This window comes from Rhinopithecus roxellana, chromosome 6 (assembly GCF_007565055.1).
Source record: "Rhinopithecus roxellana isolate Shanxi Qingling chromosome 6, ASM756505v1, whole genome shotgun sequence".
Lineage (NCBI taxonomy): Eukaryota > Metazoa > Chordata > Mammalia > Primates > Cercopithecidae > Rhinopithecus > Rhinopithecus roxellana.
In genome coordinates this window covers 22,385,402-22,406,398 of record NC_044554.1, presented here as the reverse complement: position 1 = coordinate 22,406,398, position 20,997 = coordinate 22,385,402, and the positions used below count along the sequence as shown (strand labels likewise).

The 20,997-nt window shown below is 34.1% G+C and overlaps 1 protein-coding gene across 1 annotated transcript in view; it reads left to right on the top strand.

The window, feature by feature from the left end:
• PCLO (piccolo presynaptic cytomatrix protein) overlaps positions 1 to 20,997 on the top strand; it is a 404,629-nt gene that overhangs the window by 213,324 nt on the left and 170,308 nt on the right. The window contains 1 exon segment of the mRNA XM_030932711.1: positions 32 to 2,046. Within this exon segment, the coding sequence (XP_030788571.1) occupies positions 32 to 2,046 (2,015 nt within the window).

Here is a 20,997-nt window from a genome sequence, read left to right as displayed (position 1 = left end):
AACTGGACTATAACTCTGCCCTGTATTTCAGGTGAGGTAATGGATTATTCAAGCAAGACTACAGGTCCATATCCAGAAACACGACAAGTCATTTCAGGAGTTGGGATTAGTACCCCACAGTATTCCACAGCAAGGATGACACCACCGCCAGGACCCCAGTATTGTGTGGGGAGTGTTTTGAGGTCATCTAATGGTGTTGTCTATTCTTCAGTAGCAACTCCGACACCCTCTACATTTGCTATCACCACACAACCCGGCTCCATTTTCAGCACCACAGTGAGGGATTTGTCTGGTATTCATACAACTGATGCAGTGACTTCATTACCTGCCCTGCACCATAGCCAGCCAATGCCTAGATCATATTTTATAACAACAGGTACATCTGAAACGGACATTGCAGTAACTGGTATTGATATCAGTACCAGCTTGCAAACTATTACTATGGAGTCTCTTACTGCTGAGACAATAGACTCTGTTCCCACTTTAACCACAGCATCTGAAGTGTTTCCTGAAGTGGTGGGAGATGAAAGTGCTCTTTTAATTGTCCCTGAAGAAGATAAACAACAGCAGCAGCTAGACTTGGAGCGTGAGCTCCTGGAGCTGGAGAAAATTAAGCAACAGCGCTTTGCTGAGGAATTGGAGTGGGAACGTCAGGAAATTCAAAGGTTCCGAGAACAAGAAAAGATCATGGTTCAGAAAAAGTTGGAGGAGCTGCAGTCTATGAAGCAACACCTTCTCTATCAGCAAGAAGAAGAGCGGCAAGCCCAGTTCATGATGAGGCAGGAGACGTTAGCTCAGCAACAGTTACAGCTTGAGCAGATCCAACAGCTGCAACAACAGCTTCACCAGCAGCTGGAGGAGCAAAAGATTCGGCAGATCTACCAGTATAACTATGACCCTTCTGGAACTGCTTCTCCACAAACCACTACAGAGCAGGCAATTTTGGAAGGTCAGTATGCTGCCCCGGAAGGCACTCAATTTTGGGCAACTGAAGATGCAACCACTACAGCTTCAGCTGTTGTGGCAATTGAAATACCACAAAGCCAAGGATGGTACACCGTTCAGTCTGATGGTGTTACTCAGTACATTGCCCCACCTGGTATCCTGAGCACTGTTTCAGAAATACCTCTAACAGATGTTGTTGTAAAAGAGGAAAAACAGCCCAAAAAGAGAAGTTCTGGAGCTAAAGTCCGAGGACAGTATGATGAAATGGGAGAAAACATGGCAGATGATCCCCGAAGTTTTAAAAAGATAGTGGACAGTGGTGTACAAACGGATGACGAAGATGCCACAGATCGGAGCTATGTGAGTAGGAGAAGGAGAACTAAAAAGAGTGTGGATACAAGCGTCCAAACTGATGATGAAGATCAGGATGAGTGGGATGTGCCTACTAGATCAAGGAGGAAAGCTCGTGTAGGGAAATATGGTGACAGCATGACAGAGGCTGACAAGACCAAACCCCTTTCCAAAGTCTCCAGCATAGCAGTTCAAACGGTAGCAGAGATATCTGTGCAAACTGAACCAGTTGGAACCATAAGAACACCCTCCATACGGGCACGAGTGGATGCCAAGGTAGAAATAATTAAACACATTTCAGCACCTGAAAAGACTTACAAAGGGGGCAGTTTAGGATGTCAAACAGAAGCAGATTCAGACACACAAAGTCCTCAATATCTGAGTGCCACATCTCCACCCAAAGACAAGAAACGCCCAACACCTTTAGAGATTGGTTATTCATCTCACCTTCGGGCAGATTCCACAGTACAGCTGGCTCCTTCCCCACCCAAATCCCCCAAAGTCCTTTATTCACCCATCTCACCACTTTCACCAGGCAAAGCCTTAGAATCAGCCTTTGTACCTTATGAAAAACCCCTCCCTGATGATATAAGTCCACAGAAAGTACTGCATCCAGATATGGCTAAAGTTCCCCCAGCAAGTCCTAAGGCAGCCAAGATGATGCAGCGTTCTATGTCTGACCCCAAGCCTCTGAGTCCAACAGCAGACGAAAGTTCCAGGGCTCCTTTTCAGTATACCGAGGGCTATACGGTAAGAGTGATTCTTTTCAGTTGGAAGGCAATGGATGAGTTGTTAATCATGTGTTTTCAGACATTTAGGAGGCAATCAGGCTCTTGGTACCTTAGAAACCTAATACTAGATTAGAGTGAAGATTATTGCCTTAGAAATTTACACTATCTGTGTGTGTGCGTGCGTGTGTGTGTGTAGAAAACCATACATTCCTTAAAAATACCAAAGAAAGAAAACATGTTATGTGAAGACAATGATTTTATTATTTTAAGACAATGAAATCAATAGTCTTATTCTTATATCAAAATCTCCCAAATGTCAACTGTAACTGTGATTTCAGTAAACATAATATTCATTTTCAGGCATTATAGGAAACATTAAACACATAATGCAAAAGGTGACTATAAATTTAGTCCATGGATATTTAGTGGGAGAGATCATCTGGTCAGTATCCTTTTCCTCCAGCCAGAATGTTTTCATTAAAAGGCTTGGAACACTTACTGGTCAAAAGAGAACATTTCTGAGGCAGGCAGATAAAAATGTAATATAATCATCATAGTTCATCCGTGCTTATTTTATTTCTGGCAACTTCATTAATCTAAACTCAGGTAAACCTTAGTCCTAGTGCTCACAGAAGCGAAAATAATTTTTCATGTTTCTTTGGATAATATAAATTAATTATTTTCAAATATATAGGTATGCTTCAAGGGGAAAAGAACATATACAGATGTATCTATGAAGATCTGTATAACAGAGAATAAGAAATGTTGATAATCAGATATAAACCAGATATTTCCTACTTAAGAAAATCTAATATACATAACTATCCAGAAAGTGATTGACAGATGTAATAGCTCAATTTAGAACAAGACTTCTGTTCAAATTAGAAGTTCCCCTAATGCATGATTACTGAGTTCTGGGTTTTGAACCCTGAAGCTTCTAAGTAGGTTTTTCTGAGATAGTGTTACATTTCCACTGACCCATATGCGTTAAACACTGGCTGTGGGCTGAAAAATATGTAATGATATATGACTCTAAGTCTACTTGTAGGTATATAGCCATCAGTGGTCATAATAGTAAATTATAAATTTGTGTTTGTTTTCTAGTTTTCTAGTAGAATTGCATTATTACATATTTTTCTCAAGTAGTATAAGCTAAAAATAAAGCTGTCTTCACGTCAAGGGGAGAGGTAATAACTATAGAACCAGGAAACCTCTGGTATATTGAGATTTCATCCAGTATACAGAGAATTATTTCATGCGTAGTGTTTTTCCAGAATTTAATCTATTAATATTGTTGAAAAGTGATTTTTAAGTTAGTTATAATATATAGGTTTTTTTCATAAGTTTGTTCTAGAAATTCACTTAAAGAGTTATGTGAACAACTTTGAAATATGATTTTTGGCAATATTTTCTTTTTTTTTTCTTTCTTTTTTTTTTTTTTTTTTTGAGACGGAGTCTCGCTCTGTCACCCGGACTGGAGTGCAGTGGCCGGATCTCAGCTCACTGCAAGCTCTGCCTCCCGGGTTTACGCCATTCTCCTGCCTCAGCCTCCTGAGTAGCTGGGACTACAGGAGCCAGCCACCTCTCCCGGCTAGCTTTTTGTATTTTTTAGTAGAGACGGGGTTTCACCGTGTTAGCCAGGATGGTCTTGAACTCCTGACCTCGTGATCCGCCCGTCTCGGCCTCCCAAAGTGCTGGGATTACAGGCTTGAGCCACCGCGCCCAGCCTTTGGCAATATTTTCAAAGCAATAGTGAAGACTTCCATTACTACAAAGAACAGGCTTTCCAGGTGGAATATTTACTATTTACATAATATGTATCCCTGTACCCTTAATTCAAATGAACTCAGCTAACAATGAGTCTCAAGTTATCAATATTTTTTTCCTCACAAAGTATGTACTTTAGATTTGGAAATGTATCCATTTGGAAATTGATACAATGGGTTGTAAAGGTTGTATTACTGATTGTGTCAGCAATATTGATAAGCTAATCATAAAGGAAGTTGAGTAGAATTAGCAAATAATACCCAGAATCTGAAAAACCCTAGATGTTTTGAGCCTCAAAGCACAATTCAGTGGTTCTTTTTTCCAGTGGGTCAAGTTAAATCCATACTTTAATATGGAATAGTACAAATTCAAAGGTATTGTCTTATTACATGCACAGGTAGATCATTTTATACACAGGCAGTGTTTTTAACACTCTAGAGACTAAGAGTCTAAGATGTGAATTTTATAATTTCTAGGCAAATGTCTAGACATACTTTGAGCCTATTTTAAAGTAAATAAATTTCTTAATTATATGTGTGAATTACTAAGTATTAACTATACTGAAAAAAATAATTTTCTTAGGGATATTCGTAGTAATGTGAATTTAAGAAGGCTAGCTCAGTAGTTTATAGGTTGTTAATTTTCACAGACCAGTAAGATTGAAAAAACTTACACCACTCAGTAGGCACTGAAACAACACTGTGACACATATAATACAGGTTAAAAGATAAGTTTTATACTCTATCAGATTCTGAATCAATCTGCCCTCCTCCTGAAAGTGTCAGGAGAGGTTGCAAAGAAGAGTTCTGAGTCATGAAGATTGAGACCTCTGCTGGACCATGAAGAGAAAAATGGAGGTCATTGTAACTAGAGGGAATAAATGGACAAAGTTTCAGATTGATGAACAGACATAAAGCAAAGAGGAGGAGAAAAGGGTTTACTGTAAGTACAACCAGAAAGTCGAGTGAGGGCCAGGTCACTGGAGATCTAATCTGCTGCCTTACAAAGTTTGGATTTATTTCCTGTGACTATGAGGAACATAGACCAGAGCCACCATCATCTTTTTTTTTAGAATGTGCACAGCCCTTGGACTCCTTCTACACTTGCCTTCACTACCATCAATTCTCTAAACAGCACCTAGAGTGATTTTTTAAAATGTACATCAGATTATATTACTTGCAGCATAGTTTAAACTCTATTAAGATCTCATCAAATTCAAAATACATTAGAAATTTCTTAACAAGGCCACATGTGGTGTGATCTCTGCTTGTTTCATGACCTTATTGGTCACTCTCCAAATTTTTCCCCTCCTCACTCTGTTCCGACCATAGGCCGTGCTGTTCTTTGGATGTGCCAACCTCACCCCCACCCAGGGCACATGTCTGTGCCTCTCTCTCCCCAGATATATGTATGCTCACTCCTACATACAGATTTCTGTTCAGAGTGCTGGCACTACAGGCGTGAGCCACCGCACCTGGCCCAGTGTTAGAATTTTTACTTCTGTTTCCTGTTTGTTTTTCTTCCATTTTGTACATGGACCACACTATACTTTCTCCATTTATTTCCATCTAGTATTTTTGCATGTATCTGTGGATTATCTCTAGCATCATGTTTATGAGGATTCCATAAACCAGAGCTCCAAAATGCCTTCCTTACGCCCTTTCTCTTTCTTCTGCACAATGAGACTAATTTACATCCTAACCCAGATGATCAATAACTTCAGTCAGAAGGTTAGTGTGGCATGCTGTCTACAAAGTCGGGGAGAAAAGTGACATTATCTATTGCATAGCAATGTAAATTCAAAGATTTTTTTAGAGCTAGAAGTTACCTAATCTTGAAATAAATTTTCAAGATTTATCTCTCTTAAAGTATAATATTTTTCTTAGTGATTTTTCTATCAAAAAATAGTTTGTATATTTCAGAAATATCACATTTTGGCAATGATAGGACACACTACTTTTTGTGCTAAAAAAATAGCTACAATTAAAATGTTATCACCTCTATGTGGCCTTAAAAGTACATAGGCTATTAATTGTTGAAGCTATTTCGTCCCCTTAGACTTGTTTAACAATTTTAGAAAGGTTTTAGTAATAGGCAAAGTTCTTATTAAAATCTTTTTGTTCTAGTGTTTAAGCCAGTATCCTATTGCAAAGCAGATGGCATTCATGAGCTGATTTTTACAAGAATATGCTTTGCCTCACTGATTGCTGTTTTGATAGCTATTTTTAAAATTTTTGGAATCCTTTAATGTCTATTTCTGAAAATAATTTCCATAACCTAAATTGAGAGATTGTATTTCTGTCAATTCTTCCAGAGTATAATGATTTAAGAAATAATGGCTCTGGTGGCCAAATGTGATTTGAATAATAATAATATTTATTAGAGGTTATTTTTCATTATTTTCTTTGACAAGCAATATAAGAAAGCAGTCTATTAAAACTAACTTTAAAACTATTTTATAATGGTGGTATTTATGTATGTCAGAAAAAAATCATATATTAAAGATTAGCTTTGTAAATAATAGAAGCCTCATCTTTCTATAGCTCTTACCTTCTTCATTATTAATGTTTTTCTCATGATATTTCTTCTTGATTAAAATATTGCATTTTAACATCCAACTGTTTTAAAATTAAAATACAAAGTATTATTTTGAAGTACTTTTAAAAATAAATGGCAGTAAAATAATTTATAGTCATTAGTGATTGGAAAGATATTATTTAAAAAACCAATTAAAACAAATGTACACAGGTATACAAATGTCAGTGAGTCAAAACCAGAAAGCTTTTAAGTTGATCTCAGCAATTTAGTATTCAGTAGTTAACATTGCTATTCACTATAATAAATATCTAAGGATTAATTTTGAAAGAAAACTTTTTATAAAGAAGGAAAAGATTTTCAGAAAAAAATCAAATCATTTGTGTTATCCTTTCCAGAATCCAAATTTCAAAATAGGCAAATTAACACGATTCTGAGAAACAAATTATATTCTTATTGTACATTAAAAGACTTCTGTCAAAAGCGTAAAACTAAATATTATGAAATGCCAGTTTAACATGGGAGGGTTCCAACTTAATAGAGCATTGAGTATTACTGAAACAGTTTAAAACCAGAGCGCTATTTAACAGTAATTAGTTTCCTATGTATTTCAGATATTAGTTTCTTAACAGTTCACTACCCTTTCTATTTCGAACATTGTGTACTTTATAATTGACTCAAGCAATGATGTGATCTCAGCTGATTGCAACCTCTGCCTCCCGCGTTCAAATGATTCTCTTGCCTCAGCCTCCCGAATAGCTGGGCATAAAAGCACCCGCTGTGATGCCCAGTTAATTTTTGTATTTTTAGTAGACATGGGGTTTCACCATGTTGGCCAGGCTAGTCTTGAACGCCTGACCTCAAGTGATCCTTCAGCCTTGGCCTCCCAGAATGTTGGGATTACAGGCATAAGCCACTGTGCCCGGCCACACTTTTGTATATCTGTTTATATTTCTACACATTACTAATTATTTAGGATTCTATATTATGCTACATTAAGTCTTACTGGGAAAAATGAATAAGCAACTAAAAGGATTATAATATAAAAATTTGGAAAAGTGTGGGGTGTATTTTGAAATATAAGATATGTGACATCACAATTCTAATACTTGTTTGACACTCTCTTAACATATTTAATATTATACCTTATTGATAGGCATATATGCATATACATATATACATTAAAACATTACTTTTATAGTCTCATGTAACTAATAAAATATTTTCACCTGCAGTTGCTTGGTTGTGATCCAAACCACTTGTTTTCTGTAGGCATTGTGTTTCTTTTATTTCATATTTTAAAGATGAGGCATGTGAAGCCCAGATCAATGTCCTTTGCACACTTGTACCTACTCAACAGCAATTTTATTTGCACTAAACAAGACCCCACTATTAACAGCTTTTTTTCTCCTGGTATTCTTAAGTATTGCAAATTATATGTAGAGTTTTAATTAGGAGAGAACTTGAACAAGTGTGGTGTTGTAAGGTGAGTCTTTTTCTAAATGTTTTCAGTTATTTTTTAAAAATGTTATGGGTACATAGTAGGTGACTATAGACAGTAACAACTTAATTGTATATTTTAAAATTACATAAAGAAGGTAAGGTGAGTCTTAGATGAACTGGCTAAATAAACTGAAGTTCTTTAGCCTGAAGCTTTAAACAACAAAGGGATTTTCTTCTATTTTAATTTCATCTAAAGAGCAAGTTGCAAAGAATTCAAATTAAAGCATTAAAAAAACCCTTAATGATTGAAAGCAATATAAGAAATCATTAATGCAGATTGTGGAACTGATGTCTCAGTATGTTTTGGGCTAAAAAAGGAGTACTTCTAATTTTATAAAATGGCAAATAAGAGCTTAGCCTGTGAAGAATGATAAATAACTCTCTTGAGGGAGTAAAAGTTCATTAAAAATAGATTTGAAGCTAAAGATGATTATCCTTGCCATTCCCTCTTCCTTTCTTTCCAATCAAATGATTAAATATAAATGTGAGAAAAAATACAAATATTGTTTTAGCTCTCTAATAAATCATTTTAACTACATGAATAAACTACTAGATTGGATCAAATCTAAATGTCTGATCCATTAGATTTCTTCTTATATTTTTTAGATTTTTGTGGGTACATGTTGTATATATTTATGGGGTATATGGGATATTTTGATACAAGCATACAATGTGTAATAATCACATCAGGATAAATGGGATATCCATTTCCTCAAGGATTTATCTTTTGTGTTACAAACCATCCAATTATACTCTCTTAGTTATATTTTTAAATGTACAATTAAATTATCATTTTTTTTTAACATGACAGGAGCAAGGCAAGTCTCCATTGTTTCTTCTGACAACATTCAGTGCTAATCAAAGAACTGTCTCCAGGCATAGGGGCTACTAGTATGTTTTAGTCATTAGCTTCCTTAAACTGTGAGCTGAAACCATTGTTTAAAATGCCAATTAATGTTCATTGTAAAGAGTTTCAAAATACTTTTTCAAGGAGTCAACATCACAACATTAATTTTTCCTTTTGACATGAATAAATGTGCATAAATGTATTCAGTGTGACACATATTAAAATGATAGAAATCATTCTAATAAAAACAACAATGATATTGTATTTAGAAAAACCTCTGCTGGTGATTTCAATCAGTTCACTTGTGGCAGGAGTCGAGCCTATAAATGCTCTCTCAACTGCACACCAACCAACATGCTCAGATTTCATTGATTATCCACTTGGAAAATTATCTAATCGGCCATTCATTTATACAGCCATTCTCATGGCACTGGATGTGTAGAACTGAGAATTGAAAGGAAAAGTTAACCTCTTAAAATGACATTTAGTAAAAATGTTTTCATTTTAATATAAGTCCATAGGCTTTAAATTCTAGAGGACTGAATAAAATATTTCTTGTCATTGATTTAATTTAATTTACCATCTTTTAATCAGAAGTGAATAGTATTGTCTTCTAAAGAACTAAATGTTTCTGCAGTTTATATGAAATAAGGGCCATGTTCAGGCACTTTCAAAAAAATCTTTGTTATTTAATTTTAAGGGAGCTATTTCACATGGTTTAGGTTTATGAAGAATAAATATTTCTTCTTCATAAAAAATATATTTATATTTACATATTTATATATAATTAATATACATTTTATGTATAATATATAATTCCAGTGGAAAATATATCTATATGTATTTCCAGTGGAAAATATATCTATATTTATCTATCTCTCTATATATATATATTTCCAGTGGAAAATATGTATTTCCAGTGGAAAAAATAAATATATGTATTTCCAGTGATAAAATGTATATATATACACATATATATACAAAATATATATATATTTCCAGTGACAAAAATGTATGTATATTTCCACACACACACATCCCTGAACTATTTTAATTTCATATTCCAAGGTTGTGTTCTAGGCTAAGCAATAATCAATGAACAAGAAACAAAACACAATAGAGATTACTGTAATTTTGAACTTAGGGATTTCAAGATTGTAAACATAAAATATATTTACCTCAACATAATTTAGTGAAGGCTTTGTGTCACTATTAAAATTGTCATGTTTACCATGGCTTTTGATAGGTAATTATTTAATCATTCTTCAAATTGGTAATGATCTGATACTTTAGAAAATATATCATATAACAATCATAATTCTAATACCCCATGTCCAGAAATGTAAAATAGAGATTTACATTTTGCAGCACTTAAAATAAAGTTAATTTTTTTCTGATGAGAGTACCAATAAGTAAATATTTTATAGAAGCATTAGAATCACTACAGTCTCTCTTTATGGACCAATGATTTGCTGTAAGAATGGAATATTTCGCTGGCAAACAGTATTGCAACATTAAGCATCCAGAGTACAAAGGAATGACTGCTGAAAAGAAAAAGGGGAATATGCATTTTACTATTTTTAATTTACATTTATGTTTTAAGAGAAGTTTTCATGTTAACTCTTGGAAATTATTGTTAACCTATTATTCTACTTCAGACTGCCCACTTAAGCTATTTAACACATTTTCTGATAAAGGAATATAGTCATTTTCTCATTGTAGCATATTAGAAATGTAAATGATTTTGCCCTTTGAAAAAGGAAACATTAGGTAGTCGTACATAACAGTTAGTATCTTAGTCCAACAGCACCATATAAAAGTTAAATGGTATAAAAAAAGAAAATCAGAGCTATCTATATTCATTTTCTAGTGATCTGATCTGTTATTTTCATCCTTATATTATCATGTTTTAGTAATAGTCTTTAAGTCAATGTTTTTAAATTTCTTCATTGTTTCTCCTTATGCTCACTGGTCACCAGTCCTTCCTTTAACCTAGCTAAGAGCATATGGGCAAAAGCTGCCCCAATAATTTTTTGAAATAGGAACTACAAAAAGTGTGGCTTTAAAGTTTAGTAATAACTTGACATTGGGAGACTAAAAGGAAGAGAAAAAGGAGGCCATCTGTACCTTTAAGCATTTTCTTTTCTGCTAGAAAAATAACCAAGAAAATATAATGTTGAATGAAGCAACAAACCAGTTAATAAATACATGTATAGCAGTGTGCCTTTCTAACAAACATGTAAAAACTTAGAAACATAGTGTCTTGCTTCTAAGACATGTGCTTTAAATATTATACCCTTGTAGTTAATAAATATTTCACTTTACAACACTGAAATGTCAAAATGTAATGTATTCTTTAAAGCAAATTAATCATTTCTGTATTTCTTACTGATACTGTTTTATTCCAAGTCTTCATAGTCCTTGGAAGAGAATGGCTCTTGCATTTAAATGTCTAGCATGGCCCATAATGCTTTATGTTGTTTTCAAAGCCGTGACTCTTAAATGTCCTGTCATTGACTTTGTCATTCAAATAGACCTTAGATATGTATCTACAAGTAGTAGAAGATAACTTTGTTGGTTGGGTTCTGTAACTCAAAATACCCATTAGCAAAGTTCTCAGTTTTGGAATCTAATGTGGAGATACCTTCATGTGATTAAAAAGGGAGAATACCTATTGTTACTTTAATCTCATAGCAAGAAGGACAAAACACAACTGAAATTTTTGGGTAAATTATTTAATCACACCTTCAACATATGTAATTCTGTATTAATGAAACATGAAAGTAAAGTTTGGGTGGTATTGGTTAATTGCTTGCAATTGAGTCTATTCTGTCCTTTAATAACAGAGTGACTGAAATAGAGCCTGCTGGTGGATAACATTGTAAATATTATAAAAAGGGAAAAACTATTGATTTCTTTTTAATATTTACCTAGCATTGAGCATTTAAAATATGCAATGGGATACTATTGCCAAAATTAAATAAAGTTTCCAAAAACACATCAGATCATAATTACTCAGATGAGAAGTAGAGTTTATAATACTCTAGTTAGCACTATGCCAAAGATTTTGAATAGTTCAAGGAAATGATACGGTTTAGAAATTTGAGGATTTTTATTTTCTACCACTGAAATAATTAAACATATTTTAAAAATACTACAGTAGAGTCTATTATTTTACACAAAGTGAGGCACAACATTGTTTGCCAAATGCAAAAAACTGTAGTATAGATGTTACCATGAAATGTGACATTAAAACACAATTTCCAGAAAAACATGTAGGTTTCAAAAGTAAAAGCATTTTAAAATGTGCATAGGTTTTGTTTATATCTCAAAATTTGGACAGTAATGATACCTTTTAAAGGACTGCTATTTTAATTGAGGTGAAATTCACACAACATAAAAATTAACCATTTAAAAATGAAAACTTCAGTGACAAATTCAGTACATTTTAATGTGGTACAATCACCACTACCTCTATCTAGTTCCAAAACATTTTCATCATACCAAAAGAAAATCCTATACCCATTCAGCCATTACTTTCCATTCCCTTCCCTGCTTAGCCTCTGTCAACTACCAATCTGTTTTTGTCTGTATGGATTTACCTATTCTAGATAAATACAAATGGATTCATACAGTATGTGGCCTTTTGTCATGGGCTTCTGTCACTTCAAATAACATTTCCTACGTTCATCTACTTTGTAGCAAGTATCAGTACTTTATTCCTTTAAATAGTTGAATTCCATTTTATTCTATGTGCCACAGTTTGTTTATTCATTCATCTACTGATGAATATATTGGCTATTGAGAATCATGGTTCTATAAATGTTAATACACAAGTATTTGTTTGTGTATCTGTTTACAATTTTAACAGTATGTGCCTAGGAATAGCTAACTCCTGGATGTTACAGTAATTCCATATTTAACTTTTTGAAGAACTGTCAACCTCTGCCGTAGAAGTTGAACCATTTTACATTCCCACCAGCAATGTACAAGGGTTGCAATTTCTCTGCATCCTTTCCAATACTTATTTTCCTTTTTAAAGTAAATATTATTATAACTATCCTAGTGGATGTGAATTGGTATCTCATTGTGATTGTGATTTTCATTCTTCTAATGACTGATGATGTTGAGCATCTTTTTAGGTGCTTCTTTGCCATTCATATTTCTTATGTGAAGTAACTATTCAAGCTTTTTGCCCACATTTTAATTGGATTGTTTGTCTTTTTGTTGTTTAATTTTTACATATTTGAGAATTTTATAGTTTTTCTTAATTGATTTCTAGCTTAATTCCTTAATTTATTGATTTTTAACTTCATTCCATTGTGGTCCAAGAAGGCACTTCGTATGATTTCAACTTTTTAAAATTTATCGAGACTTGTTTTGTGGCCTAACATATGGTCTATCTAGAGACTCTTCCAAGTGAACCTGAGAGAAATGTGCAGTTTGCTGTTTGGTGGAGTATTCTATATGTGTCTACGAGGTCTACTGTTTACCGTGTTGTTCAAGTTCTATATTTCCTAGTGGATCTTCACTTAGATGTTGTATCCAAGCTAGAGAATGGAGGATTATAGGAGAATGAACCAAAACATCACAATGCTTTCTTACTGAACTTTAGAACCTTCTTTCTTCATTAAGCCCTCTTCTGTTTTCTGTTTTTGATTGGATTCCAGAGTTCCAGAAAGGTTGATTCTGTCAGTTTTTGCCAGCTTAATTTTTGCTTTAATAGAGGAATCAATTCCTGAAGTTCTGAACTCTGCCATTTCTATGATCTTACTCCAATCGTGACATAGAATCTTAATTTATAATTTGCTCTGTCTTCATTGAAATGAAGTTTCACTTTTGGCATAAATGTAATAATTGATAGCTTACCCATTTCACTTTTAGCTTCATGTGAAGATGTAGTCAAGTGTATTAAACTTATCTTTGTTTAGACATAGATTTTTTTAACTTTAAACAAAAGTGTGAACTGTATGTTGTAGAGGTTTTTTGTTGCTTTTTTGTTGTGTGAAAAGCAACATACATAACTGCATTTGATTCTTAATATAATAGTAACTATAATAACAGGTATTTTATGGGTGTTTCCTATATCCAAGCAAACTACTAGGTACTTGAAAGAACTCAGCTCATTTTATCTTTGCAGCAAACCAATGAAATGTAGGTATTTGATCTTTAATTTACAAAGTCAAAAACTGAGAATAAAGAATATTGAGTTGTTGAAGGCTATCCTGAACAAGTAAATTCCAAAGACATGATTAAATTTGTATGTCTGAGTGCAAATCCTAATTTTTTTTTTTAGTATACCAGGCTGCTTGCTTCCTGGTCACTCTATATATGGTCTTACCTACATTTTTTCTAATGAGTCATTATTTTTTTTTTTTTATTATACTTTAAGTTCTAGGGTACATGTGCATAACCTGCAGGTTTGTTACATATGTATACTTATGCCATGTTGGTGTGCTGCACCCATCAACTCGTCAGCACCCATCAATTCATCATTTATATCATGTATAACTACCCAATGCAATCCCTCCCTCCTCCCCCCTCCCCCCTCCCCATAATAGGCCCCAGTGCATGATGTTCCCCTTCCCGAGTCCAAGTGATCTCATTGTTCAGTTCCCACCTATGAGTGAGAACATGCGGTGTTTGGTTTTCTGTTTTTGTGATAGTTTGCTAAGAATGATGGTTTCCAGCTGCATCCATGTCCCAATGAGTCATTATTAAATTAGATGGTGAAGTCCAAGGATTGTCCTTATTTTAGGAAAGGCATTTAGCTTGTGAATTTTTTAGCGCTTATATGAAAAAAATCATAATTTTTATTGACTTCTCATAAGCATAGTCGGTAATACAATGTGCATGCTAAAATATTACAGATTTTCTAATCAGAAGGAATTTTGAGTGATACTATTAGAGAATTATGGCTTTTGTTATTAAGAAATGTGTATTATAATAACAATTAGCCATTTATCATAATGTCTACCATTTATTGAGTGCTTAGTAGTAGTATTTTTATGTAAGTGCTATTATGTAAAAATATGTTTTATCAATTGAAAATAATTGTTGTTATGGTTAGAAATATATATCTATTTTCTGTTTCTCTTGGAGCAAAGACGGGTGGACATAGATAAATATAAATCTAGAGATCTTGACTTTGCAGGTAATATACCACATAATTTTTTTCCTAGACATGCTCTGAAATTTTCTGAAGCTTTGAAGCCACCATACTGTGGAATTGGAAAGCTAGATGAAATCTCAACACTGCAGTTTCATATTAGAACACATACTTGTCAAGCAGTCATAAATTTAGGAAAGCAATTATTATTTGTTTTCATCTTAAGATAAGTGAAAATAAACATTGTTAGACTAAATATATATATTACCACTTAATCAAATTTATGTTACAGTTGTCATCATGGCATTTCGATTGCTAAACTACACAAATAAATATTTAGATTATTTGAGGTATAAAATGAAGCCTAGGTGGGTGGATCCATGTACAGTTTAATTAATATACTAGAATTAGTTTTATTTAGAATATTTATCTTGCTGAATGTGATCATTTGCCTTGATCCTTTTTCTAGAATTTCAAGAAACACAGCCCCAACTAAAGAAATGGTAATCATTAGCAACCTATGAGAGTCACAGCGAACATCTTGATGGCTGTGCATGTCTATCATAAATTGTTCATCTCTGTATAAGAACATTCTAAATAATTTTACCCATAAAAATCATTAATAATGGTAGTTTGTAAAAGTTATATTTTAATATTACATCATACGCAAAGACAACTGAAAGTAACAGCTAACTTCTCTAAAATAAAATCTCACTTGCCTTAATTGGCAAGTGAGGTGAACATAGGTAATGATTTCAGAGAGGTACTAGACCAAACCCATCAAATGTTAATCTCATCATATGACATTCTATCATTAGATTCATTTCTCTGAGTAATCTTAAGGCACCACATTAAAGTTTATATATTCTTGAGAGGGATCTGATTTTTAACCGTTATGAGGGAAAATTCACTTGTAAAGACGTAAGAATCACAGAAAGATCAAAGGAGACCTTTTGGCCTTGGCCTTATTTTGACAAAGGGCCTCAACATTTATGCTTCTTATGTTATCTCCAAGTATGAGTCATTACATGTTTTTATTTGTGTGTGTTTAAAAGCATGTGTGTGTTCAATGTCAGCACTGAAAATATATCACAGCTTTGTAACCTTATCTGGAGCATTTTTCATTTCTTATATATAAGGAATATATAAAAAAAAAAAGGACTGGGCCACTCAATGCCAGTGAGCCCTGCATTTGTTGATTTAGCCCTGCATGTAAGGGTGATGCTGTGAAGGTTGAAGACTGTTCAGGAAATAGGAAGACCTAAAAATACATTTTTTCCACAGCAAGCTGTTTCAAATTCCTATTTTTTCTCAAAGTACCCAGTATAAGGAACACTTAAAATAATTTTCACTGAAAAAAAACCTGACCTTGCAGAAAATGGAAAACCTCAGGGTATACTTCAAAAGACAGAAGTGCTAAGGTTTCAACTAAAATCTTGAAGTACTATTACAACAAGGAAGTGTTCCTTTGCTGTTTAATGAACAACCTAATAAATTATTCTCATTTCTCAGAAACAGCTCAAAGACTAGTCCAATCTAACCTGATAGGAACTGTCAGCCAGGAAAGAAAACTGAGGCAGTAATTCAGAGAGGGTCCTACTGACTCTAAAGTGAGTCATTTCTGGATCTTGAATCAGGGCTTTGCGACAGAAAATAACCTAGAGAGGTAAGGTGAAAGAAAATAGTGGAGAGTGTACCAATTAACTGTCTCTTCAGGGAGAACTTGTCAGAATAAATGAACTGTCTGTCAAAAAGATACGAGACCAAATCATATTCAAGACCAACAGATATATATGTAGAAGTTCAATAAGATGGGAAAGGCCAATGAGCTTATTAGTTTTCTATTACTATGTAACAAACTACCCCAAAACTTGTTTTTAAAAAATGAAATGTAAAAGAAATCATAAAGAACCTAAGGGTGTTTGTTTTTTCTCTCCAAGAATATATTTGCATTAACAGTGCAATCTAGCATGTTTCTTCTACAGGCATACTTGTCATGTGACACCACCTTTGTGTAATAAAAGTCATCAGAAGTCCTGCCAGATCCTAACTTCAACATCTGTGAGGATGATGATCCAACACCCAGTTTTTCTGTTTCTTCACTTTCTTAAAGCTCATCTACCATAATTATTACTTCTCCTTCATGTTGTTCATCCATTCCCACAAATACCCTCTGAAATTACCTAAAAATTATTTAACTTGTAAATCATACATGTCGCTAACATGTAAACATTCTGTCTCAGAACTTGTTCACTAATGCACCCCCTTATATTTGCCCTTCAAGTCCATCCTTATTCTATTCAGTTGGAAGTTCTACTTTGTGTGTTTATCAACCTTCCTATATCTACCACTTTCATGAGCCAAGGTTCAGATTTACCACAACAAACCTTTTGCTGTTACTCTAATTTATCTCACAACCCTGGCAACAAATTTACCCTGAATGAATCCAAATAGCTGCCACTTTCTTGTCTACATCTCTCTTGGATGTAAATAAGAAGACCCACAAGTGGAAATACTGACTAAAAGTTCAGAGAGCCATGTACTCAATCAGACCATCCACCTGCTAAACCCTCCTCCTGCAAGATTTAACTACTCAGTTTCCTTTCTAATTGTCTACTCTGCTCAAATCCCTGGTAATTGCTGTGTTGATCACAGTGGATAAATATACTTCCTACATCACAGTGAAGACATAAGCTTTCTCAAATTTTACCCACTGAATATGTCATCATTGTTCATCATTTTAAGGAGACCTCTTTGATTCTACCCTCTAGCACATACTTCACATATAATCAATCATAATATCAATTAATGTTACGTTGTAGACAGCTTCTATATGGTTCCTAATCAACCTTATATCCTTGTATTTATGCCCTCATGAAGTCCCCTCTCTTTAAGTGAGGGCTGGAGTTAGTAAACTGGTTCTAATGAGTAGAATATGAAATAAATGATAGGCTGTCAATTCCAAAATTAGGTTACAAAAGACTATTGCTCCCATCTTGCTTGCGCTGTTTTTCTTGGCATCTTGCTTGCATGCTTTGATAAACAAGCTCCCATATTCTGAATTGCTCTACAAAGGCCCACATAGAAAGTAACAAGGGAAGCTAATAAGGAACTGAAGCCCCCAGCCCAACAGGCCTGCAGTGTTCAAATCCTGCCAACAACCACATGAGTGAGCTTAGAAATAGAGTCTTCCTTAGTCAAGACCTCAGATGATAACTTCAGTGGCAACTTGCTTGCAGGCTTGTGAGAAACCGTGAGCAAGAGGACACAACTACACCATGCCTGGATTACTGACCCACAGAAAATGTAAATATTGTTTTAAGCCACTAAATTATGAGGTGATTTGTTGTACCTTAGCCTGTGTTTGATAATTAACACAATCTATCACCTAAAATGCTCTACTGAATAGCATGATTACCGAAATGCTTTTCTTCAAATCTCTTCATTTCCCCAATTCAAATCTTATATGCCATGCAGTACAAACTTGAAATTACTTAATTTTGCTCTGCCTAAATTTGCTAATTTATAAATTGAACGTAATAATAGTACTGGACTTATATGGTTACTGTATTTTAAAATGAGGTTAATATAAGTAAAATGATGAAAACAAATCCTGAAATCCTTAGTCTTTTATATGTCTCAGCTGTAATTCCCTGGTACCACTCTGTTTTCAAAAGTACATCAGTCTTTTTCTCCTGGACCGTTAAAAGACTCTTAATTTGTTTTCTTTTATCTCTGTTCCCATCCTATGCATTCTGTAGTTCAGCCAGATACAACTTTTCGTATCTAAATGTATTGGCACATTCATTCCTGTTCAATGGCTTTCCATAGAAATTAGGTTGAATCTACAAGTTATCAATATGGCTTGCAGGAACCTTCCTACCTTTCTAGACCCATCACATACCATTAGTGGAATCCCAGGGGAGCCAAAAGATTCATGAAACATTCTTTGACTTTAAGTATCATGCGATAAAGAGCACATAACCTAGTAACTATAGTTTCAAAAAGGTATTATCTGGATGTGTTTGAAAAACAAATTACATAAGAAGTCAGAGACCAGGGTTCAAAATTTTTAGGTAAGAAATTATCTACCAAAGAGATCAGAGTTCGTGTATTCTATTATAACCTCTTTGAACATTAGTTTCTGCTTTTGTAGAAATGAATAGAGTGTTTTTGTATTATGCTAACATTTACCTCTTGGATAATTTGATATTATTCAGAATTTTTAGTAAGTTTTGTAACAATAATAGTAAAATTCTGCCAAATATGTCTTCTAATAAATACATATTATGTTGTCATTTCTGAACTTCGAATCTTCAGTGACCTCTTGCTTATTTGATAAAGTCTAAAATTTGCATGACATTCAAGGTCCTATATCACTCTCTAGTTTCACCTCCTCATGCTGTTTCTCCCTCCCTCCATACAGGCTTCTACACTGTGCCGTAGACATTGCAGGTCCTAGGCCATATGTGTACCTGTGCTTTCATTTATTTGTCCATGTGTCCTGCCACCAGGAAATCCCTCCCCTGTAGCCCTTGTGGTTTCCTTCTTAGTACTTAGAACTACATACAAGGTGTCTCCTGGGTGCTTCATATGCTTCAGCTGTATCTGAGATTCACACTCTTTCCTCTGCATTCTCTAAGATCCAGATAGAAGCCTTTATTATAAAGTTTATCATGTTAAAGTAAAGTTCCTAGCAAAACATCTCTATTACTTTTTCTAAGCTCTGAAAGCTGCATGAAGGTAGAAGCAATACCAGGGTCATTCATCTTTGTGTCATAATGGCCTAACCCAGAACATGGTACCAAATAGAGAATTAGTAAATATTTATTAGACAGATGGACAGAAGGACAAACAATTAGAATTCACTAATCCTAAATAACTGAAGTAGTGAATTAGAATTCGCTAATCCTAAATAGTTTAATATCGCTTCTTGGCCTTTTGGCTAAGATCAAGTGTCTAAATAGTTTAATATTAGACTACACAATAATTCAGCTCATTTTATAAAATAATAGTAGTTTTTGAACATATTTTCTAGAAATTTAGGAACTATATATTTAGAAGACAAGGATTGATGGCTTGAGAAATACCTTATGAGTGTATCAAGGAAGTTAAAAATACCTTTTATATTTACGTTTGTTTAATTTTTTCTCATAGTTATGGCTTACTTCTCCCAAATCTTCAAATATAGCATTGATTTTATGTATGAGATAAGAATGCCTTTTCTTAACACATGTTCATTTTTATCATATATGCTAATGTAGAAATTTGCGTTGTAGATTATTTTGATTTTTTATTTGAATCACATTGTACTTAAACTTGAGCAATAACATTAGGCAAACATAGAGTAAGTCCCAGCACTGCCACTTAGGAGTGATGCAAGTTTGGCAAAGTTACATACTGCCTCTCAGGTTGTCAGTGTCTGAAACCTGGAATTAATAGTAGTTCCTCTCTAATAAGGGCATATTAGAGATTGATAAGATATTATATATGAAACTGTTAATAATGCTTACTACATGGTAAGCTTTAACGTATTTTAAATCTTAATCTTTTAGTTATTACTGTTAAAATAATTTATTATCCCCCATTAAATAATATAATTATATAAAGGCTTTCTCTTCTCTCTTATATGTCCTCAAGTAATTCCCTTTCTTGCTCGTGACCCTTAGACTGTTTCTTACCATGCCTCTTTTCCCTAAAAGCTACTCTTTCTCAGAAGCCTCACCTTCAGACAACTACCTTGTGTCTCAGTTAGCAAGCCATAAAGAGTTCATCTTCTCTGGTTTAACTTTCTCTCTTATCATTTATTCTTTAACCTAGTATAATTGTTCTGCAGAAACCACTTTTCTCAGGATTACCAATGGCTTTCTAAATGATAAGCCAAAAGCTGTGTCTAAATCTGCCTCTTCATGACACTTGTATAGTATGTGGTATGGATGAGCAATTACATCTTGATTCCACCACCTATGCTTCCCATAGCTTCTCGATTGCTCCATTTCAGAATTATCTTACTTTTGTTTCTATGCGCATATTTCAAATATTTCCCTTTCGGGCTGGGCGCATTGGCTCATGCCTGTAATCCCAGCATTTTGGGAGGCTGAGGCGGGTGGATTACCTGAGGTCAGGAGGTCGAGACCAGCATGGTGAAACCCCATATCTACTAAAAATACAAAAAAATTAGCCGAGCGTGGTGGCAGGAGCCTGTAATC